A 25648-nucleotide genomic window follows, 5' to 3' on the forward strand; every position below is an offset into this window, starting at 1 on the left:
CTTGGTCAAAGATGTATGAAGAGGTTACCAAGTAAAAAACAAAAATGGCATGTTGTAGGCACAAAGAATGCATGCATTCATGTATAAATGGCTCTTTTTAAATGCATCATTGTATGAATCATCAAGGCAAAAAGAGCATTGTTCTGTATTTGAAGATTTCATTCACATGTGCAAATTGCAACCCCAAAGGAAAAAAGGCTCATGGAAATGAAAAGTACCACTAAAAGAAAAATGAGATGTCTTGGAAGTACATGTTGTCACCAATGACACTCTCTCTTTATCTCATATTCCCCACGGCAGTATATGGAAGCTCTTGGGGTGCATGAACAGAGGTGGATTCTTTTCCACCTAAAAAATTTGAACAAGAGTGCAACTTAGTTATAACCTGGATATTGGGGTGGAGGAGGCGATGCATAATTGAGCCCTCCAACTGGTGGCAAGATATTATATAGATATGGGGAAGAGATAATTATATTAGGCGGAGGAGGTAAGTGGACAGGAGGAGGGGGAGAGAAGATGGGTGATGGCGATGAGTGGGGAGGTGGTAGAAAACTAATCAAAGATGGTGGAGAATAAATTGGAGGTAGTGGTGAATAAACTAGTGGAGGTGGTGAAGAGTAAACTGGAGGTAAAAGTGAATAGACTAGTGGAGGTGGTGGAGAGTAGATTGGAGGGGGTGGTGAATAAATTGATAGAGGTGGAGATTGTACTAGTGGTTTTGGTGGTAAATAAACCGAATGAGGTGGTGGAGATTGAACTGGTGGTACTTGCGAATACATGGGAGATGGTGGAGATGGTGATCGAGTTAGTGGCTTAGGGCTAGCAGGGGCTAGGGCCGATATACCACACTCGGTCCCATCTAGATGATGACATATGATTGGTTGGGCCAGCACCGGTGCACAAGCCTTTCTTGATTTCTGTTGCCGCCACTTCAGAAAACAATTGCCCTTGTCATCAAATACCAAATCTGATCTTGATGTACACTTCGAGGCTGCCCCTTTGAAGTAGTTATCTGATAATTTGAAGTTGCCAAGGCTCTTTATTCCACATACACTATCTGGCACGATGCCACTTAGCATATTATGTGCAATATTTAGTGATTCAAGCTTCTTTAAACCTGCAAAAGTTTCTGGCAGGACTCCTGAGAAAGAGTTGAAGCTAGCATCAAGTACTGTGACTTCACTCAATGATCCAATTTCAGCTGGAAGGGATCCTATTAAACCATTGTTGGATAGGATGATCTCATTTAAGGTGGACTTCATCTTTCCAATGGTCTTCGGAATGAAACCTTCAAACTTGTTGTTAGCCAAAACTAAAACGGAGACCGTAGAATTGCCCAAGTTTTCTGGTATGTTAGAATCAAACAGGTTGTTGTTCAAGAATAAGGCATCGAGGTCCTTGTCGAAGAGCTTGGGTGGTAGCGACCCCTCAAAGTTGTTGAATCGAAGGTCAAGGTATTTGAGAGCAGGCAAGTCAAGGACCACTGAAGGAAATTGGCCGACAAGCCAATTGTTGCTTACATCAAGCTCATGGAGGAGGGTGAGACTTGAAAGGCTAGAGGGGAGGACACCGCAAAACCGATTGGAGTTGATGTGGAGGATGGCAGTGTCATTAAGGAGACCAATCTCGATAGGAATATATCCAGCAAGGTCGGCACCATTGAAGTCGACACTAGCAACAACAAGGACTGAAGGATCATCGAGAGAAGGAGCGCAAACAATGCCATTGTAGGAGCAAACATCATGGCCAACCCAATTTCCGGTGAAGTTAGTGGGGTCAGAGAAAATAGCTTTCTTCCAAGCCTGGAGAGCATTGTAGGCTTGCTTTAATCGAGGGTTGCGAATATCGACATCGATAGAGATGTCAAACTCAAGGTTATTGAGGAGGTCAACAAAGGTTTTGTGAAATGTGAGAAGTTCACGACGGGGAATGGAAGTAGCTTGGGCATCAGAGAGGGTGAGAAGAGAAGGAGAAAGGAGGAAGAGGAAAAGGAGAGAGAGGAGGGTGGAGCAGCTAAAGGCCTCCATGTCAGGCCTTGGTAGTGCCATGGAGGAGGCCTTGGGCACCTCAAGGAAAATAACAAGGACGAAAGCATAAAAAGCATGTTATTTGGGGTCCGGTAGTGGGCATGGAAGGTCCTCCTTGTTTCTTGGTTGTTTGGATTGGGTTGGTTTTGTTTTGATGGGTAAAAATTGTTGTTGGATGCTAAATTAGAAAAGATGGCCAATATAGGTTGTTCAAATTACTTATGATAAGCCATGATGATCGATAATCTATATACTATATATGAGCTAATGCCTAATAAAAAGTGATGTAGATTGACATGTTGGATGGTAAAAAATAATAATATAAGTAAAAAAATATGGTTTCTCTACATAAAATTATTATGCATTTTTATTTTTTTAAACTGGAATATAGCATGTACAATAGATATTTTATTTTTAATAATAATTAATAACAACATGCTCAATTTACCTATCCAAGTTTGAAGGGGTAGGAGAAATTTTTGGAAGGAAAACATGGAAAAAATATAGAGTAGAGAAAAGATAGGATGGAAAATGCAAACGGCTAGACAATTGACAGCATATAATAGAATAGATGAGTCTAGACCAACTCACTAATTTAATTACTCGACTATTTATTGAATAAAACTATTGAACTATTGTTAAAAATTATTTGTGGTGACAAGCGTGTCACATTTAAGTCAATTGCAAAACTTTTTAACTTGAACAAAGTTTTGCTCAATCAAGTACCAAACTAAAAATTTCCTTAAACCAAACTTGGCCCAAAGAAAGTTAGAATAGTGGCGATTGATATTTAAGTCGTTATTACTAATAACATTACAAAATCTTGTTGATGCAATGGAAGCGGCCATGGCCCCAACAATCACTGCATTCAGTCGGCTGCCTATAGAGGTTTATGCTGAAGAACGAGGTTGCTGCAGTGTTCATGATCTCTCCAAGTCCTTTATTCTTTTTACTTTTCTAATACAACATATATTATCCAAATTTCAACAGTAAAATTGTTCCTGTTCTCTCCAATCGGAAATATAAGTCATATTGGATCAATTTAACTTTCTTTTCTTATTTGTTTAATTTTTTTTGAAAAAATTATAGAGTCACAGACAACCCTCTAACTTTGGGCCATTTACACTTAGATTCCAAAAATTTAAAAAATTTCAATTAGCCACCAAAACTTTATTTCTATTTCACTATGGTCGAATCATCTATCTGGATCTTGATACCATTAATAGAGTGAGAAAAAAGACAAAAATATCCTTGATTCAGAGAGGTCAGATTTTGGCTTTCATGCAATCCTAAAATACTTCATCCTTTATAATTTATCTGCCTGTAAGGATCTCAAAGCACTTCACCTCTATCATCCATTCAGTTGCATAGATCTCAAAGAGTTCTATCCTTTATTGTCCATCTGCATGCACAGATCTTAAAGCATTCTATTCTCTCTCATTCATCCACCTGCACTGATTTTAAAGCACTCCATTCTCTATCATTCATCCATCTACACAGATCTTAAAGCGCTCCATCCTCTATTATCCATTCATCTACTCAGATCTCAAAATATTCTATCCTTCATCATCTATCTACTTGCATAATCTCAAAGCACTCTATTCTCTGTCAGTCATCTACTTGCATAGATCTTAAAGTGCTTCATCCTCTATCATCCATCCATCTGCATAGATCTCAAAGTGCTCCATCCTCAATCATTCGTCCACCTGCATAGATCTCAAAGAGCTCCATCCTATATCATCCATCCATCTATATAAATTTTAAAACATTCTATCCTCTTATCATTCCTCTATCTGCACATATCTCAAAGCACTCCATATTCTATCTTTTATCTATTTGCATATATCTCAAAGCACTCCATCCTTTATTATCTATCCACCTATACAGATCTCAATATGCTCCATCCTTATCATTCATTCATCTGCACAGCTCTTAAAGCACTCCATCCTCTATCATTCATCTATCTATACAGATCTCAAAGTACTCTATCTTTTATCATCTATCTGTCTATGCATATCTGGAAGCACTCCATCCTCCATCATCCATCTTCTTGCATAGAACTCAAAGCACTCTATTATCTATCATTCATCCACTTACATAGATCTCAAAGCGTTCCATCCTCTAGCATAGATCTCAAAGCATTTCATTCTCTGTCATCCATCCTCATGCATAGATCTCAAAGCATTTCATCCTCTATCATCTATCATCTTGCACAGATCTCAAAGCGCTCCATTCTTAAAATGCTCTATTCTTTATCATTCATCCATTTGCACAGATCTCAAAATGCTCCGTCCATGTACCTTTTCCTTCAATTTGTGCTAAAATAAGAGCCTCTTACTAAGTTAGTGGAAAAGACAATTTGGGAATTTTAAAAAAATTTAGTTATCAACTGATGATAATGTTTTGTGATGGAGATGATGCACTAGGCCACATTGCAACGAATTTGGGGTATGTTTGGTTAACAGAGTTGGGCTCTGACATGAAAATAAAAATGAGTGACTCTCATTCTAGTCGTTTGGTTAGAGGGAGCTCCATTCCTTTTCCAATTTTAAGGAAGAATGGGAATGCTCCAATCCTATCCCCTCTCCCCTAGTATTTCGATTCTTATTCCAATTCTACTGATGAATCAAACGCATCAGAAAATATGGCCATTCTTATTTTCATTCCAATCCATTCTGATTTTGATTCTGATTCTGATCGCGAACCAAACACACCATAGGATTTGAAAACTAAGAGAGAGTAGAAGTAGATCCTTATCTTTTGAGGGATGTTGGGTTTATTGTTATGTTTGTAGGTATGGCTATATTTCTTTGACATTATCCTAGAACATCTCTCTAAAATTAGTTTAGAAATTTCTTTTCTTGGGTTTGGGTATATCTTTGTAGATATATTCCAGGCCAAGACATTTTGCAGGATGGAAGAGCTATTGTAGAGCTCCTCAAAGTTTTAGCTAATATTTCTGAAACCCCTTGTGAGTTAGGATTTTTTAACTAAAAATAGATAATATAAGGAGGTTACAGAATACAGAGTTATTAGGAAATACCCAATTTTATTAGGTAATATAGGAAAGAGTTGTTAATATGATACTCAGCACCAACGACTGTTATGGAGAAGGAAAAGGTGTCCACATAGGATAGGTGAGTCTCCCAACTTGAGAAGGGGACGAATTCATAGCTACAACGTAGAGGTCTCAGCTATGGAACAAAGAAAGATGGTCCCATATCAACCATCCAGCGGACAACAAGGTTGGCATGACATCCGTGGCACCGGAAGGGAAGACATCACCACTACCATGGGTTTTGAAGGCTTCTATTACTTGAAAACAGGGGTTCACCCTAGTTCGGGATCTATGAAATAGGGGTTGGGGGTTTCAGTCTCGAGATCAACCACTGGTGACAATAGCAACCGATAAGCAACCGACGAACCCAGGCATCACGTATGGAGGTGTTTACCTCAAAATAGGGAATTTGGGAGGCTTTTCATCAACCTCTAGTTTTTGGTGAAGAAGGAAGATGGCCAAGGATTAGAGTTTGAGGAGGGGGTAGAGAAGGTGGATTAGGGCGGACGAAGGCTCTGGTGAGGAGAAACAAGAGCAAATCAAAAGAAAATAGGGAGAAAAGGCCAATAATTTATGGGCATCTTGCTCGACCGATGCCTAGAGATTTGCACCCACAGCTCTTTCGAGATTCTCGGGTGATCTTGCTGAGCTGTTGTATCCAATTTGGCGGGCATTTTGGCCACTCAACGTGGCTACGAAGATCAAGCGGTGGGGCTGGTACTCGAACTCTGGGGGAGTCTAGCTTGGCAAGTATCGTCGGGCTGACCCACCCGACTCTACCGAGTCAGGGGCTAAGTCAATCCGAGTGACTCGGGTATTACATTAACTACTTTGACATCACTAGGGTGCCAGTGTCGGACATTGGGGGAGGTACATTATGAAGCTTTTAAATTGTCTACAAGCTACAAATATTTTCACTCAGTTCTCAATAATCCAAATGTGAAAGCACCAAAAGCAAAAGTACAATTATCTAACAAACCAATTAGTTGGTAGGTTCTAGAGAAGATATGACCATATTCTTGAAATTATAGGGCGCATCATAATTTAACCAGTCACAATGAGCATAATCACAAATGCACAAAACATCACATATCGAAGCAATCGATGTCCAACTTTAGGTGCAAAATCACATGACAATGGACAAATCAAAATCATAATTAAGGAAACAACAATCTCATTTTGATCTAATGGAAATTGTAATGAAAATAACCGTGAAAACTATAGGTACTCCATAAGGGGCAAAGTATAATGTTTACAAGAGAGATAGCACTATGATGTTCACAAGAGAGAGTATTAGCATTACCTCTCGAGATAAACAAGCACATACCATAGCTTCTCGTTTAGCATTTGCTGAAGCAAATATGGAAGCTTTTGGAGATTAGCATATTACAGTAATAGTACCTCACTGCTTCTCAAGGACCACGTCTTCTTTAAGAGTGTCTTCATTAATGCCATAAATATGCAGTCTTCCATCTTGACGACCAACAATGGGCTCACTTCCATCAGGGGAAATTGTTGATGTTGTTGCATTATACCCAAGTTTAATGGTTGAAACTACTTGTAAACCCTCAGCATGATAACTTCTGAATTAGTTGAAACCAATGTGATTTCAGGGTCTGAACTTTAAGGTTTAAATCCTTTGGCTGAGAGCCAATATCTACGGGTTCCGCACTGTCACATCGATCTCCATTTAGAGGAATCCTCTGGCGGCCATCAATGGCAAAGGAAAAGGTGTCGACATGAGGTGGGTGAGTCTCCCATCCTTTATATACCAGAATAGAGTTTATCTGTTTGTTTGGCATTCTCCAGCTTTTTTGTAGGTGCTCTGATCTCTGTTTTGCATTCCTCCTGAAGAAAATTTCAATTACACTTAAATGGTTGCCCACTTCTAATGAAAAAGGATTTGGATGAAAACAATTCTTAGATGCTTTGCATAATTTCATATGAAGTCCAAACAATTCTTAGACATGACATATGTTGCAGTTGCGATTATTAGATGGTTGATGGACATTAATGAGACAATGTGACATATTCTCATTGCAGATTCGCAAAAGAAAATGAATCTTAATTTGAGAATTGGAGTAACAGTGAGATGAAGAGGACATATGCAAGCACAATTGTAGTTCCTTATAATGTGAACCAAGACTACTACTTTCATGCATCAAAATATGTTTAACATAAAAATATATGTTTTAAGGATTTCGTGCTAATTGGCAGATGATCTGTGCTTCAGAGGGTATTCGTAACTGTTTGTTACTAAGATTGTTATAATAACTACAAAGCTTGATAATCATACTTATATATATGATCTTCGCACAAATATTAGCTAAGAATTTATTATATATTTATGTTACTTTGTTGGCACCCTAGCAGGGGTTTAGTTAACGCCCTACTAGTGCTGATGCCTAGTTATTCTTTCAAAAGTTGAGTGAGTTTGGTATCACTTTTGCAGCAAGATCTTTCCAGGGTTATCTGCATTCATGATAGAAATATCTTTATCGAGAATGGCATAATTTCATTCTATTCTTATTATTGGCATCCACTGGACAGTTGAAGGCCTGAAGCTGATATTAGCAAAAGAAGCGATGCTATAATGGTAATCTGAATTTGCAATTCAATATGCTTTTAAAAATGTGATATTCAAATTTCTGTTATTTGAATTTAGAAGTACTATAATGCTTTCCAATTCTAACAAAGCTTGACATTGTAAGAATGGTGAATTAAATCAAAAATTCTTTGACCTCATCATGGGATCTTGGACAAGCTAATCTGAGTAGGCTATTCTGCAATAAGCTAACATCTTTCTTTCATCTGGAACAGTTAATTCGTGAAAATTGAAACTTTTTCTCCTCGGAGTTAGCTATCCTTGCTCCAACACCATTGACTAGTTCTTACCAAACTATCAATTTCAAGAAGTGCTTCACACACTGTTTCAAGATCACAGCACTCCAATCTAGTTTGATTTAGAAATTGAAAAAATGCAGAGCATAGAGGGTTCTTAAGAAAGAGTACTATCAATATTCCCAAGTGACCATAAATCAGCAAAAAATCATTCAAGAAACAAATCAATAGACAAAGCAGATTGACATAAAGTAGCATCTTGGAATATCAAATAAATTCAGATAGGATTCCTTGTTCATTCTTCGTAGTTGTGCTGAGACTAATAGGTCCTGACATAATGATAGACATTTGCAGATCTATAGTTATAAGAAATGAACATCATCAATTAAAGGCACACATGAGCATTGTTCAACCTCATAGCTTCTAGTGCAGCTAGAATATATAGACACACACAATAAATGGATCCGCAGAGCAGTGTGGTAAAAGCAAGACACTAGGTTTGAGGAACAATAATCACATCTAGTAAGCATTGTCCCAATTATAATGCATGACATTATACATCATTAATTCCTATTAAGGCTAACCTTTTTAACCAATATAACCTTTTCAGTTGTTTGACAACCTCCTTTCTTTGGAGGGGCTTCCTAGGATCATTTTGTGTGCATGCACACACCATTTCTATAGGTTGTGCACACTCACATTCAAGTTTTGCAGAAGTCTCAGGACCGCTTTCGGTGCCCAAATGGTACACCTTATACTAGATATATACCTTTGTACTAATACTTGATACAAGTAGTGTACTGAGTCTCGGTATCTTATTGGTATGGTATAGTACACGTCATACTAAATGGTATGGTCCGAGAATTAAAATCTTGCTCTCATTTTCAATTGGTGCCTAAAACACTGCCTCTCAAATACACATCTCTAGCCCAATCCTTCATAGATATACCACATATCTACCTCGATACTCAGTTTCAAAGCTCATTTTGCTTGAGACTTTTGTACAATAAAGCATTGAATTTGAGCACTTTGGAGAAGTGCAAAGAATCCAAACAAATTACTATAATCAAGATACTAGAGCTGCTTGGGGATATTTTGTATACTGATAATTGACACAAGGAACATGCTTCTTTCAAATCTGGATGAGATTTTAATGCTTAGAGAAGAAAATTATGATCATGGTTAGCTATATCGCCCCAAACCGCTTGGTTTGGGGTGTCTTGAGCCATACTAAGGGTGAACTATCATGGTTTCACCTCTCCGGCGAGGGCTAGGGAAAGGAAGAATGGGAGAGAGAAAAAAAGAGTGGGAGAGAGAGGAGGATGGTCGGTGGAGGGTCGAGGAGGAGTGCGGAGGGTTGACTCCTCTATGTCATTTGAAATGGGCTTCGAAGGGAATGTCGGCTTTACTTAATTTTTTTAAAACAAAAAGAGCCCCCTTTAGACCTCTGCTTCGAATGAAACAGAAGAACCAGAGGGCGAAACTTTTCCTCCGCCCCTCCATGCTCCTCTTTGGGCCTTCGTGGACCTCCTCCAACCATCCACCTCCCTCTCCCTCCCTTCCTTCCTCTTCCTTCCCCTCCCTCCCCCTCTTTCTCTCTATTTTACTCTCTCTTGTTCTCCCACTCCCGTACCCTCCCTCAGCTTTGCTGCGTCCGTACGAGCTTGATATGGAAAGGCATGATATTGTACCGAACCATATCCTCGGGCAACCCATGTGGATACAGGTACTGGCACAGGGATCCTTGATAGAAATCAAGTAATGAGCAAATTATCTTGGTGACCTGATAAACTAGTTTAAAATAATCTATAAGTCACAAAATAGCTACTATTTTGCTTGGCCCAACAAATATGCCTTGCTAGCTACCTAAAATGCTCACTATCTATAACGAATTGCATAGATTGATCAAAGTCAATAACCCTATGTTCAAAATCGACTATTCTAATTTAGTTTCTCTGATCCAATATGTTTTCTTGTAACTAAAATCACTTTCCTATTAGCTGAAAGATTTATTTCCTAAGCTAACTTCAAAGTGAGAACCAATAATTTGGAAGTGAAGAAAATTTTCTTTGACTAAACTAACATATTGTACTAACTTCCTATCTCAAAAAGAGGTTGTGTTCCTTCTATCCATCTCTAAGCCGCATTCTAAGTTCCTTTACTTTGCTTTTTGTTGCTTTCACAATGGATAAAATATAATCTTTTTAAGCACTACTTTAGTAGTCTTCATTGAAATATGCGACCAAACAAATGTTTTTGAAATTTTCATTAATAGCTACAATTTTTTTTGTTTGTTCCATGATTATTGTAGGATTATGTTTTTGATATAGATGATAACTACAAGCATAAACTTGCTAAATTAGTAATGAATGAGATAAGCAAAGTTAGCTAGATAATTAACTGCTCTCTTTAAATCTGAGAGATTAGGAAAGCACTAGCAATCTCTTGAGAAAATTCATTACAAACTTGGGACCTTCTATGACAACCCTTAACAAAATTGTTGCTTTTCCCCTTCTAGAGATCTCCATGCATACTCAAAGAACATGAAAAGAAAATTTTTTCCATCAATGAACTAACATTGAGTACAATGCTACCAAAACTGGCCTAATCATTGCCTAATAAGCTAGGCTTGTTACAGAATATACTAGCCAAATTTCAGTACCAAGCAAGGAGGAAAAAAGGTATCCTAAATCTGAGATTATCATTACAGTTCATGCTTATCTATTATTAGATTGTACTAGAAGAGCCTGCCACACCCCAAAACATCATCAACATACATTTTAGTGAGCCTAACTATACTCAAGAAATGTGAAACCATCTCAGACCGTCTGGTTCAGGGCGTATGAAGCCATACCGATAGTGGACCGAGATGGTTTCAACATTCAAAATGAGAAACCAATGAAGAATAGAAGGGTTGCGGATGGCCGTCAAAGGGTTGCGCAGGGCTGGAAATGGGTGTAGAGGGACGAAGAAGGGGCTCTACCCACCAAACCCCTGTTTTGAATACGAAGAAGGGGCTCTACCCACCAAACCCCTGTTTCATTCAAAACAGGGGTCTCGGATGGAGCTCTTTTTTTATTTTAAAAATTTTAAGTCAAGTCATTGAACTCTTTGTCGATTTTATTTAAAATTAAAACGGTACCCCATCTGGAACCCCTATTTTGTTTGAAATAAGTGTCCGAAAGGCGGAGCCCCTCCCCAACCTTCCATGGCCCTCCGCCATCCTCTATCTCTCTCTCTCTCTTTTCCTCTCTTATTATTCCTCTCCCTCGCCCTCTCTACCGTATCGGGCCATGTTTCGTTGACCTTCTCCCTCTCTCCCTCTCCCTCCCTTCCTCCCTCTCCCTCCCCCTCCCTCTCTCTTTTCTCCTCTCCCATTTTTTCTCTCTCCCGCCCTCTTGGCTGTGTCGATATGGGCCCAACACAAAATGGCACAAGGGGTATACCGAACCATACCGCTGGCCAACCGGTATTGGCAAAGTGATCCTTGATCCTACCTCTACATATACTCATGTATGAATATAGGTAGAGCCTTTTTCAAATAGTAAGTGAATGAGAGCACATTTGCAACTGCAAGTGGATTGCACTAGCCTTTGTCTTGATCCAAAGCCAATTTTTGATGATTCTAGGTAATTGGTTTATCCTTGAATTAGACAATCTAACCCTACAACTTTAGCTCATGAAAACCCAATCCAAGTCCAACCAACACAAATTCAATGCAATATGTTGTCTCCAATCATCTCAACCCTCCTCAAATTTAAAAAACTAAGATGCTGAAGTAATTACTTTGTGTAACTTATCATCTGTTTGGTTGGTCACTGATAACTTAATTTAGCTGAAAGAAGATTTTGTAATGGCAAATTGGATTGCTGATTTTGTATCATTGGTGTCAACAGTATTTTCTTACATGACACTGTATCCATACAAGTAACTAATTTAGTCTATACATGTTTCTTATTGTTTATGTTTCATTTATTGTTAACCTGGCCCCAAAAGGCATAACACTTCACTATAATAAAATATCTTTCGACCGGTAGATGTGGATCAGGCTTGGGCCTTATCTTTTGACCCGTAATTCAAATAAGGATTGTGTGCATGAAAATATTTGAACAAAATGATAACTATATATGCATATGACTTATGAAGAGAAGCCTATGAATAGCATTCAAATATTGGATCTTAACAAGCCAAGGTATGTTACAGAAGCTACAAAGCTTGGTGAGACAAAAAAAAATTAGCAATGTGAGAAGTACCTTACTAATGCCCTCATGGAGCATCTTAAGTTGATACTAGATATGGATCAACTGCTGGGTCTTGATCTAAGACTGAATCTGCTGCTAGGTGTACTGTTTGTTTTGCTCTTGCCATCCTTGCCTCTGTTGCTATTAGGGCTGGTTCTCAATCTAGAACATTATCTTTATTTTCCCAAGACCAATCCCATCTTCCATCCTAGGAAGATCAAAGACTTCCACTAAACAAGCATCCCTGCAGCCTTGGCTAAAGTTCCATGGGGATGGTTGATCATTTCGATCTTTTTTAAAACATTAAAAATCATGTCCATCTAAAGAGGTTGTTCATGGAAATTAATTTTATGGGGCAATATTATACTATTCCCAGCATTGCTGCACATTTCATAAAAGAGTCTAGAAAGATTTCAATAAAAGCATTCACTCAATAGCTAGAATCTAGAGACTTTAAGAATGCTTATCTATCAATATGCATAATTTATATAATGAACCTAATAATATACTTTAGATTTAGCAAGTCAACGTCAAATGGAGATTAATCAACAATATGGTTAGAACTGAAGAAGAAGAACATAATGGCCCATTGCTCATGATAATTGACTAATCAAAAATGACATGGCTACATGAGGAATATACATGAGGTCTTACAGAGGCAACACAAACAACAACATAAAACGAAGGAAAAAATCTAGTCCAAGTTTCTAGCAATGAAAAATGCTATTGAACAACCCCATCCCAATATAAAAGAATCCAATGCTAAGAAGGACTAGATCTAAAATATTGTTAGAAATTTCAGGCAATCTATTAGAAATAGTCCAAGGAATCTTAATAAACAAGTCAACCTTAACAGAAAAGGAAAGTGAATAACTCTAATAAACTCAAAATAATATCCACCGACAAATCTGACATCCATATGATTTTATTTTACAAAGAAAAATAATATTGCGATTAAATTGAAGTTGTCGAAAAGGGAGAGCAATGTGCATAACCAACACTAAGAAAAAGAAAACCAAACGGGCTTCTCAATAGCCAACTTTTGGTTTCATAAAAATGAAAAACAAATTAACTAGTTGGGTTAAATGGGAGAGAAAGAATATACAAACTAGAATACCAAATTCCAAAGGAACGATGGTGCTGAGGATGACAGTTCAATGTTTTAAAAAATGTGGCGCACAAGGCTGCATATGGTTGTGCAGCCGTTGAGTGCACTGCATTATCTATATATGGTCATATTGTATATGGTTTTAAAAGGTAGACAACTTAGTTATATGCTGCCATATATGGAATTAATTAGTATTTTGTAGCTGCATATATGACCCGCTTAGCATTATGGAGCCAAATATGTGCTCCACTCTTATGTGGGCCTGCACAGATGAAACATGTTCAAACTGATGGTCTGATGGAATGCGGGTTTCAATTGTATTATAACCATCATTATAATTATTACATACAAAATAGTGAGTACTAACTGTTAATTGCTACTGCTATTACTAACGATAGTAATTATCTAGGAAAATATTATTATGAATATTTGTTTTAATTTTACTTGATATATTTTATTGTTCTATATAGTTAGAAAATATTGGCTTATTTGTTTCTACCTTCCAAGGTTCATCAATTGCTCCCACGGTTAGCTTTGGACATGTGATGGAGAAATCTTTGTCTGTTGATCTTAGATCGAACGATAGTTTTGATCCGAGTATACAACACGATTATGACGTGCGATGCCTATAGTTGAGATCTAGATCTTCATTACCTCGGAAGGCCCCGACTCTGCCTTTCTCCCCCTCTCCTCCTCCTTCCCCTGCCCCTTTGGTCCCTTGATCTCCTGCGCAAGGACCATCCACAGCTGATGTCGCAGATGGTGGGGGGATCTACAATGTGATCGGTGGAGATTTGGAGAAGTGGTGGAGGGGGTAGTGAGGGCATTGCATGCACCCTATAGCAAGTGCTTGTCTAGGTTCGTGGTGGCAGATAGGAATGGGAGGATATATGTGGGGTCATACAAGAAGTCGATAGTGTACAACCTAAGCTTGGGGCCTGTGCTGGCGGCTGTGGTGGTGTACATTGTGGCCAGCAGTGGTAGCAAAAGGGGTTCATGGAAATGACACTGGTGAAGGCAGAGGGGGTGGTGGCATTGCATGACATCAGGGCAAGAATCTTCTTAGCGGTGGTGGCACTATGTGCCCACCCCAAGGTCTATTGGTTCCTCTCCTCCATCATCGCATAGACGACAATTTCTTGAGGTGAGTGTCTATTTTCCTCTGCTGGAGGAGGAGAAGGACAAGGATTGGGTCATCAGTTGAGGTGAGGAGGAGGATCTCTTCTTCGCCCCTCTTCCCTTTCACCATCTCTGCTCCCGCTTCCCCAGTGTTGAAACTCTTGCCACCAGGACACACAATTCCCCCCACCCCTCCCCAAGTTGCTTCTCACGGCTTAAGTCATCAGGCACGCACCCCACTTTTGAGTCCAATCCACCTACCGCAACCATTTTTCCAGTTCATTTCACGGGCCAACGGGCCCAACCACACCATTCCCCCATTTAATCTTCAGGTCTGCACCGCACTCCACCCACAACCCCCCCTCCTTCTAAACCACAGGCCCATCAGGCCTAGAACACACTCCACCCCACTCCTAATCTGTAGGCTCACCAAACAGAATTGATTAGGCCTACGAGTTGCTGAAATTAGGTCCGCTAAGCTGTTGTGAATAAGTCCTATTTGTGCCAATTGAAGAGCCTGCTTGCCGCAACCGCATCTCTAATCGTCATCTCCAGCCCAGTTTTACCAGTGATTGAGGTATCCAATGCTTCGTGGTTTGTTGGCAAGGACAACTAGCGTCCGGTTCCACTTGGCTCACATGCGAGGTGCTTCAGCCAATTGACCCGGACCTATTGGAGTACTACTAGAGCTACACCGAGCCATATTCATCAAGGTCAACTTCTTTCCATCCGAAGAGAGTTGGTGCGGATATCAATGCCAGTTCAGCCAGTTCAGTCGGCTTGATTTTATTTTGGATTGATTTCATGTTATTTGGGTTTATTAGGATAGTTTGTTATTTGACAGCCTTTAGGGCTTATTTTGGTATTTCATTATTTTTAAGGTCTTTTGTGAGACTAGTTTCTTGTAGGGGGTTGTCTGCATTTTTTTGGATCTATAAATATGTTGGACCGTACATTATTTAGGGTCATGCTATGATGGAATGATTAAATAAAAAAAAATTCTAGCCTCTTTTCTGCTTCTTCTTCCTCCTCTTCTTCTCTTCTTTCTACGTCTCTATAACCTCTTCTTCCTCCTCCTTCCCTTCTTCCTCTTTCTCTCTTCTCCCTGCAGTGGTCTGCCATCATTGTCACTACTGCAAATGGGAAAGAGACCGAGTAGGAGGGGCTTTGTCACTACAGTACAAAGCATTTCTTTTCTTAGCTTAGTACTTTTATAACACTAAATAATTACCAACCGACCAATTTGAGGAAAATCATAATCTTATAAGAGTCTTGCTTGTCCATTATCATTTTATCTCGTTGTATGTCATCTCACTGATAATGCCATCATAAGCTTACTCTTGGCCAATATGAGGACCACGTGATCCCAATCGACCTAAGGCAACAGACCATATGAGCGGATGAAATGAAACAAAAATCTTCTGGTGCACACACTAGAGAATACCGTATGGGGCAGGCTTCCTATTTTTCCACATTTTCTCTAGCACCTATCTTAAAGAAGAAACCCCAAAGTCAAATCAGAATGGAATTCCTCCTGCTAATGGAGTTCGTCAATTTTATAACTTAAAAAAAAATAGAAGAAAGCCAAATGATACACAATATATAGTACATGGCCAGATGATACACACCTAGTAAAACAATTATCCAACATTTCAATACACACCTTCTAGTAAATCGATATATAGTTTTACGAATATGGTATTTACCAGTATACACTACATAGCTAGATGATACAGACCTAGTAAAATAGTCATCTAGTGTTTCAATACAAATCTTTGGATAAATCGATATATAGTTTCAATAACATGTTGTTCACTAATATTAATTAGGTGATACATACTTAGCAAAATAATCGTCCAACATTCTAATATATACTTTTAGATAAATTGATACATAGTTTCCAAAATATAGTATCCACTAGTACACAGTATATGACCAAGTGATACACACTAGTCGATTTTCTGATATATACTATAAGTTTCTTTGATATACATTCAGCAGTAATCAATACACACCTCTAGATAAATTGATACATAGTTTCTGAAACATAGTGTTCGCCAATATATAGTACATGATCAGATGATACATACTAGCAAAATAGTCATACAACATACTAATATACATCTCTAGATAAATCAATATATAGTTTTCAGATTATGGTATTCACAATACACATTACATAGCTAGGTGATATACACCTAGCAAAATAGCCATCTAGCATCTCGATACATACTTATAGGTAAATCGACACATAGTTTTTAGAATATAGCGTTTACCAATATGCTATATATGGATGAGTGATACACACTCTTTGGCTTATTGATACCTACTTTAAGCTTTTTTTTATCATGTAAAAGAGAGAAAGATTTGAAGGAGGGAAAAGAACTTGGGAAAGAGAAGGAAGCCCTCATGGAGGGGAGAGATGGCTTAACAAGCAAGAGAACAGATGGAGAGAAGATCAACAAGGAAGAAGAGATAATGTGGGCAGATGGCCTCTCTTCACATGCAGAATTATATTTTTTTTATTCTTTTTACAGTCATGGTACTGATGGACTCTATTAGCAGGAGTTCTGCCCTCATTTGATTTTTAAAGTTTTCTCTTTAAGATGGGCACTAGAAAAAATGTGGCAAAATAGAAAGCCCGCTCCATACGATATTTTCTAATGTGCAAACCCAGAGATTTTTGTTTAATGGAATATTGCTTTCCTTGGAAGTAGAATCGCATCCATGTTGGCCATACTATTATTCATTAGATCTATGTCAAACTTATCACTCGAGAATCAACTTAGAGAATAGTACAAAAGGGCACGCATATTGTATTGGATAAAGCAAATGGGGAGCCATCCTTGATGACCCTTCACACATGTGCCATGTTCTATATCTCCTTCCAAAGTCAAGAGAGAAAGAGAGGAGCATACTAATTCTATATTGTTTTTTTCTCCTTTGTCTCTCCACCGTTTCTTTTGCTGCCAACTATTTTCTATTGCTTTTTGATATTCTTAGGTATCACCAATTTTATTTTGATCTACCTTCCTCCCTTTTTGCCTCTACTTTGTTGTTTGCTTTTAGTTGTAGGTCGTCATTGTTGGGTATCTTTAAAGGCTATGAAGAAAAGAGGAATGTGACCCATTTGTGGGGATTTTTGCATTAGCTAGTCACATAAATGGGAGAGATGCTACGATCCGACCTTGCATTCCTCTTTATCCATATACTATTTTACATAGATATCGCATCTATTATCCATAACTAACTAAAGCTAAATATTTGTAGTTTAAATATTTCTCATGAACAAGGGAATTAGCAAAGGTGTCATCCTGAAAGAAGGAACAGTTGGACTCGGAATAAATAACTATTTAGAAAGTAGGGTTGAGAAAAAGGTTATCTAGCACTAATGCATCCGCATCCATATCCTCATGTGACCTCACCCACATCTTGTGCATTGCATCAATACTTAAGTACCATATCATAGAGCAACGATCAATAGCAATACTCTTTTACCAAACTTTCTCTTTTTTCGAGGAACTTATATGTTGATGTTGGATTTGAATGGTTGGCATCCGGCTTGATCGGATAGATATCTAATTTGGTTTGATGTATGAGTGATTATTTTGTGATGTTTGAGAACATAGTTCTATATACACATTTTCTATACCCTAGAGCCCTCTTTGGAAGCCTAACCATCCTATACATATGATATCCTCTACTTTTTATATGATCTATAAGTAAAGGGGACAAATGAAGAGACAAATGGGCAAGAATTAGAGTAAGCCCCAATCCTAGCAGTCCTATAATTTTTGAGACCTCATACGTCATATGAAAAGTTAATTTTTAAAGTTCTGAAAATCTCAAGATTGTAGGACAATGGCTTTGTGAGGACTCATGCATATGTATATTTAGTCCCACATCGACTATGTACTGAGGAGATCTTGGATACTTATATAGGGCCAAAGAATCTAGATAATAACTTCTGGCTAGCCTTCTAGGTGAGATCCTAGGTTGTTAAAAATGGCATCAAAGTGAACCCGATCTATAGCTTATGTGGTCTAAAGAATATTGCAGTGTAAGTCTATTTGTTGCTGACCACAAGCTGATTATAGTATTTGTAATTGAATTTGTGGTACTTACAATTGATTTGAATGAACTTGCACCCTTAGCCTGGCGAGGATGCCAAGATTGAAACAAAAATAGTTTGTAAGGACCCAGTGAGTGTGTGTTCAGTTGTACATCGAATATGCACTAGGTAGATCTTAAGTACTTACACAAGATCAATAAACCTAGATAATATTTTCTGGCTAGTCTTTTGGATGAAGTCATGGATTACTAGAAATCGTATTAGAGCGAATCCGGCCTGTGACCTATATGGACTTGGGAACACTACAATATGGGTCCATTTGGGTTGACCAGGAGCTGATCATAGTGTTTATGATTATATTTGTAGTACTTGTGATTGGATTTGAATTAATTTGGATCCTTAGCCTAGCAAAGACGCTATGTAAGGACCTAGAGAACGAGTATTTAGTCCTATATCAGCTATGCATTGGATAGATCTTAACTATTTATACAATGCTAAAGAACTCAAAATACCTTTTTGTTAGCCTTTTGGGAGAGGTCCTGGGTTGTGTTTCCTCTCATCCTTTTGACTTACTACTCTAGCCTTTCTTTCTTGCCTCCCACTCATGTGGAAGTATCAAAACAATAATATTCTCAAGCATCTAAATAGGCACCAAACTTTCCTATGGAGTTGTGTTACCAAGATCAAGATGTCATCACAATAGTATGCAATCATTACTTGTCAATCAAGTGGGAACATAACCTTCATCAATGATTATGAGTTATTTCATAGTTCTTTGTGTGCTTATTTTTTCTTAAGCAAATAATGGTTAAACAAACCTATTCCTTTGAGTGTTTCTTTCAAAAATTTTACGTCACCTTCCATTTACTTATCCTGCTTCATGGTATTGCAAGCAAGATTGGTGGCCTTAGGTATTACACAAATATATAGTAGTTGGTCATTATGGAAATATCACATGCTTCACCAGATGGTTGTTATAGAAGGTGCTCGTGTTCTTATATTTTGTTTGTGTTCCATTTGTCTATGCATCATCTTCCATCCTATTGACCACTTCAAATAAGAAGCCAGTGCTAGCACCTAGGTAATCAAGTAAGAAGTTAGATGACACTTGACATTCATGACTATAACAAGTTTATGGATTGGCATGCATGCTTTATATATACATGTAAAAGTATGCTTTCTTCTTTATTAGTACAGTATGACCCCAAACTCCCAACCTAAAGATCCCATGAATGAATCAAGTAAAAAAAATATACGAGAGACAATAGGGAGATACCTCTAGAGAAGACAATCGATAGGATATAGGAATGACTTCTGATTCTCCACATAATAAATAAAATGTATAGAGAAAGGGCACCAAGAAAATATCATTCCATCCTTTCCTTTAGTTGATCAATGGAAAGATACTCAGTTACCCACATCTCTAGCCTTTCTAAAGGATAGAATTGTTGATGTGTTTGTCCATGCACTGCTCATTGACACCACACCTCATCCAATATTGGTATGGGATCCTTGGTATGTGATTGAGATATTTGACGATGCACCATTTTACTTGTTCCAACCATGCAAGAATTGGGTTGCAGTTTTAATTGACATTATATAATATCAACACATCACTTCATACTTAACATTCTAGGTTAGGGTGCATGCTGATTTTAAAAGTATATCAGTTAAAGAAAGTCAACTGTAGTGATCCCTCCTCCACTTGGTAGTTAGCCTATCTCAACCAATTTAATTTTTCAAAGGCCATGATCCTTAGCCAGTCAGACCAAAAAAATGACACGCATCCAAACATATGGGATCAAATAGATTGCTATTGTAATTACTTCATCCTTCTTTCATCTCTCTTTGGCTATGTCTAGATCTCGGTGATAAGAGATGGTGAACATCCCATCCAATCTTAGTAATACTTTTCTCTTCTCAAGAATCATGTCACACATGTTTTTTTCAATAAGGCATAATATGCTGAGGATCAGGTGTGAGGTTATGGAAGGTAAATGCAGTCCCACATGGAATAATTAGTGGAAGTTGCATGAATTAACATAGATGACTAGGCCCAAAATTTTAATGGCTTTAGCTTTTAAGTTGAATTATGCCCAAACTTGTATATCAAGTCTTCTCCTAGTTGGAATTGAATACATTGTTGAAGTGTCACTCTTGTAAAGTGGCGGGTTTGAGCGATAATGCTAAGGATCAATATGTGAGGTTTAGTTCCATATAAGATAATTAGTGAGAGATAGATCAATATAGATGATTGGTCCAAAACTCAATAGCTTAAGCTTTTAAGTTGTATTTGATTCCAACTTGTACATCAAGACATTCTCTTGGTTGGGCTCAAGCTCACAATTGCTCCATAACATAATAGTCTTTATTATTCAACTAATAACTAACTGACTAATTACCATCTATTTAATAATAATTATAATTTATTTTTCTAACATAAATACCATGACAAATAATTTACTTTAAAGAGTTTGTGTTTTAATAATAGAAAAGTAATGGCTTTAATCATTCTTAAGGGTTGGTGATTAACTTTTTAAGCTACCAGTTAGAAAATAGGATTATTCCTGATTGTCAAAGATTACAAGAAGAAAAGATAATTATTTTAGGATTGGGTTAGAAGAAAAAAAAGATTAAAATGTCAAATCTAGTGGCTTGTTTGTTTTCCTCAAACCCTTTTATTGGAATTACTATGATCACTTTGTTTTCCTTTATCTTGATTGAATTGACATAATTTACCTTATCCTATAAATGTAGGGATTTGGAATCTAGGTGTTGTTTTAATGCCTCTCTTCCAACGCCTCTTTATTCTTTAAACAAAAACTCCCATCATTGAGGCTCATCTCAAGAAAAAGATCTTCAAGCATCTAAACAAGTCTTTAGCCCTCTCCATTGCAAGAGATATAAATACAATGTCAACATTGGAAGTAGATATTATAAATGTGAAACTTGGCAAACTCAAATTCACAAGAACTATTCACTAACAATATTTGGTCACGTCCATCCAATAGGATATCAGTTTCTCTTTCGTACATTACCTTGATAATCAAGCAACCATTCATATTTCTAATGATGTCATGTTTCATGAGTGAACCAAATAAATCGAGGTGGCCTGCTATTTTATTCTAGAAGGATCACCTAACTCGTTGTAAATTAAACTAGCCACTTCATAGAGGTTTGGACAAATTTGGAGAGAGAAAGATCTGCCACATCTAGTATCTAATTATGAAATGTAATTTCCAAAGGCTATAACTTTCTTATATAGTAACCATTCCAGCATGCCCAATGCCAAAATGAAGCTCTCGCTTAGTACTATAAGCGTACAATCACCTCAAAAGAGTTCGTTGCACCCTACTGATATGGGTTTCCATAATATTTAGGGCCTGAAATGGGCTAGTCAAAATAAAACTTTCTTTTCGAATAATTTTGACTAGGCACATCTTCCGATCCAGAAGAAAATTAGTGGTTTGATAGGAAATGAAGTTGATGTAAGCGTCGAGCCTAAATAAGTTTTAGAAAAGAAAAAGAAATTCAACCTGAATTTGGAGATGCAGACCTTAGTAGCATAAGTAGAGGTGTTATAAATTGATTTTATCATCAATTAATGAAAGCAAAGATGTGAGAAGCTTTTTCTTGAAATTTTCTTATTTTATTATTATTTTTTTGTGAGAATAGTTTTAAGTTAGAAAAGCAATTTTGGTATAATTGTAAGTAGGTTGATCTAATAGCTCCTGACTTGAACTACTCTAGGTCTCACTCTACTTTAGAACCAGAATGACTTAGGTTTTACACGAACTATATCTTATTACTCTAGGAAGAAATTGGAGGTCGAGGAATAATAGAAGACTATATGGACTATCTCCAATCTTGAAAGACAGAAGAAGAAATTTTAAAGCTTTTCGGCCTTGTTTATCCCTCTAACTTGGTAATGGTGATAAAATATGCTTTTGGGAGGATAAGTGAATGAGGAATATGCCTCTTTGCTCTCTCTCTCTCTCTCTCTGTGCCCTCCTCTCTCCCTCCCTCCCCTCTATGCTCTGTAATTCACTGCCCAAAACCAACGCTTCAATGGATTAGCAATGGGTTGCAAGGGTGTATAGATGGAATATCAAGGTTACAAAATCTTGAAAGAGAAGATAGGATTTTCAAATCTTTGTAGTCTACTATAGAAGGTGAAACTAGCAATGAATGTAGATCTCTTACATAGAAACTAACCATGGATAATTGCTACTCAGTCTCCTCACATTACAAGCTTATCAATATGAGAGGATTACTTTGGCCTTGTTAGAAGGTTCTATGGAAGACAACTACTCCATGGAAGGTAAAAATACAATTTTTTTATGCAAGAAGGTAAAAATATTTTGATGGTTAGACTTATGCAACAAAAATATATCCTAAGGATGTAGTTAACAAGAAAGGCTGGAGGATGGATTAGACATATTGCCTTCATGGGGTAAGGCCAGAAATAGTGAACTGTATTTTCTTGTATTGCTCTTTTGCGAAGAACATGTGCAAGTTATCAACACATTCCTTGGCATCAAAGAGAGATCTTCTTTGCTCCTCTCATTATAAACTGCATGGAGAAGAATGAGGGTGAAGAATGGGAATGGAGAAAGGCATAGGATCAGCTCGCCATGCTGGTTCGTTGGTAGGTGTGGGGGTGGAAGGAATGCCAGAATATTTCTCTAGAAACAAACCTCCTACAAATTTGTTCTCGTTGCTGCCATGAGGTTGTTCAATGCATAGGGTCACATTTGTTCATCTAAAGATGTTGAGAGTCATGGTCTAGTGCTATACAGAGACTTAACAATCTCCTCTTACTCTTCTTTATTCTTTTCTGGAGATTAATAATCTAGTGGGTTCTTTCCCTACTCGAAAAAATGAATTGGGTTCTATCTTAATTTCTAACTGATTTCATTATAAGAAGAGCTAGTAAAAGTTGCATGATGGAAAGGAAGGCTATGACTGTGTTGGGATCCACATGGAAAGCTTTAATGAATATAGGTTCCGGTTACATAATATATATGAACAAAATTTGCTTGTCAATCAAAGCATAGCAACTTAGCTTTAAGAGGACATTATACGGACATGGTTACTAACCTGCACTGATTTTACTAACTAAACTAGTTGGCACTTGCAAAAAAAAAATATTTTTAAATAGATTTTAGTTATATGAGAAATGGCTTAGGTCACCATCTACTGCAATTACTATGAGATCTTGCCATCGAATCAAAAGGTGATTTAAGATCGAGTTGAATAATATGTCACATTATTCAGTACTGAAAGATGGAATACATGAGTGGTATTGGATGTTAAGCACCCTCCCCATAGATCCACCATTAGTGCCACCTATTACAATTTGGTATGATCTAATCCATTTCCCATCAAATACGACCAAAGGAATTTTATTCCACTCTCATCAATTACAAGCAGATCTCCCGTACTTGTGTTTTTTCTTTTCGCCGAACAAATACATACTACCAGTCGTTATGCATTGCGTCCACGTGCATCTCGGTTACTAGGTTGCATCGATTCCTCGGTTTTTTTTGGCTCTCAGTGGGGTCATAACTTTTAATTTAGCATGACAAGTGGCGAAAAGATGCGACCAGTTTGACAAACACTGTCCACGTGGCATTTCCTACACCTCAAGATTTCCTGCACGACCCTTGCATGGCCGCGTCGCAAGCTTTGTGGGGGCCACCTTCCATCGCATAAGAGTCTCTCGCATCAATCCTCTATGTACGACCAAGTTTTGGTACCCATCGACTCCGAAGTCGTTTTCATAGGACCCGTCACCGGAAATTCATGTGAGGCTAGTACTTTTTTTTCTTCTTCTCATTCTTTTCGTTATTTGTAAGGACCATTATAGGATAAAGAGTCATGAGACCACAAAATGATCTATGGATTTTCCCATTCTAATTCCTGTATTTTTTGGAAAAAAATTTGTGTACGGAATTGTAATTTCTTAGGGGGGAAAAAAAAAGTAAAGATGGCGATCGAGTTAGATCGAGTCAAATACGGATAAGATCAGATCAAAAATTCATCAACCTAAATTCAACAAAAATTCAGATTCAAATTTGACCTATTTATTAATCTGTAATCCAATCCGACTCGTATAATTTATTTATTAAATAAATCAAGTCAAATTAAATGGTTTAAACAAGTTAAGTAAATTTTAGATGAATTAAATAGATTTAAATGGGTTAAACTGGTTAAGCAAATCGAGTTAAACAAGATAGAAACATGTTAAGCAAGTTTTAAATAGGTTAAACAAGTTTTAAATAGATAAAATAAGTTGGGTTATAGCCTGACCTAATTATTAAATAGATCAAAATAGATTAAACATGCCAAATATTTAAATATGAGCCCAATTTGTTTAATAAATAGGTTCAGATAGGTTGACTCGTCTGTAGGTCGTTTGCATATCGGATTAACGGATCAAGTCATAAATTATCATGCTCAAAAAAAAGTGGGTATTGGATCAATTTCACTTTTGTCCACCTCAATAGATGCCCCTCAGGAAGTGATATCCTCTCCTAGTCATTTTCTTATCCTTGTACGTATTAAAGAAAGCACAACCATGGAAGTGATATCCTCTCCTAGCATTAAGAGTTTAGAAGTTCTATACTGTAGTTTAGAGTGGATATGTGGGTTGTAATTGGGAACGTCTGCTGGAGGTAATGTGAGACATTATGACTGAAAATAACTATTATAATGAAGTCTTTATAAATATAGGACAAATAATAAAGTAAATAAGACAAGATGAGTGCAGGTGGAAGAAAAAATCCTGTTTCTGCTCACCATTTTTCCCTGCTTATTTATTCAGTCCAATGGGACCAATGAAACAACTAAAGTGCTCATTCCCCACGAAAGTGTATCATCATATTCAAGCAGCTTTACCAATGAATTATTCTAGTACTCTTTCGAAAGCACTTCATTTTATTTATGACTGGCGCCTAATCTTCACCGGCATCTACTGTTAGAGTATTGCGTATTGTATATAGTGTATATGTTGTACGCATGTAATCTTGGTGGTAAGCTTATCTCATGGTTATTGTAATCACAATGTATATATGATTCTCTTCTAATACAATACCGAGGATAGAATGAGAATTTCAAGACTAAGCCTCATACCATCTTCGGCTCTCTGGTTCTTTGGATTTGAATTCTGCCATTCATTTC

The 25648-nt window shown here is 37.5% G+C and overlaps 1 protein-coding gene across 1 annotated transcript; it reads right to left on the reverse strand.

Annotated features, from left to right (window-relative positions):
• Positions 1-277: 277 nt before the first annotated feature.
• Positions 278-2039, reverse strand: LOC103716053 (pollen-specific leucine-rich repeat extensin-like protein 3). The gene is made up of 2 exons (XM_088702071.2): positions 845-2039; positions 278-348 (listed from the first exon to the last, which is right to left on the reverse strand). The coding sequence occupies exons 1-2, from the start codon at positions 2025-2027 to the stop codon at positions 278-280; spliced, it is 1254 nt and encodes a 417-aa protein (XP_088558197.2). The 5' UTR covers positions 2028-2039.
• Between the last annotated feature and the right edge of the window lie 23609 nt (positions 2040-25648).

Source organism: Phoenix dactylifera, chromosome 8 (assembly GCF_051530095.1).
Source record: "Phoenix dactylifera cultivar Ajwa chromosome 8, Ajwa_hap1_PhDact_Kaust_v1.1, whole genome shotgun sequence".
Taxonomy (NCBI): domain Eukaryota; kingdom Viridiplantae; phylum Streptophyta; class Magnoliopsida; order Arecales; family Arecaceae; genus Phoenix; species Phoenix dactylifera.

Bases quoted from the DNA above. Each gene is read 5' to 3' on its own strand.
- LOC103716053 (XM_088702071.2), bottom strand. From the start codon at position 2,027: ATGGAGGCCTTTAGCTGCTCCACCCTCCTCTCTCTCCTTTTCCTCTTC. The intron at 349-844 runs GTATATCGGCCC...CAAATTTTTTAG, and splicing joins TCTAGATGGGACCGAGTGTG to GTGGAAAAGAATCCACCTCT.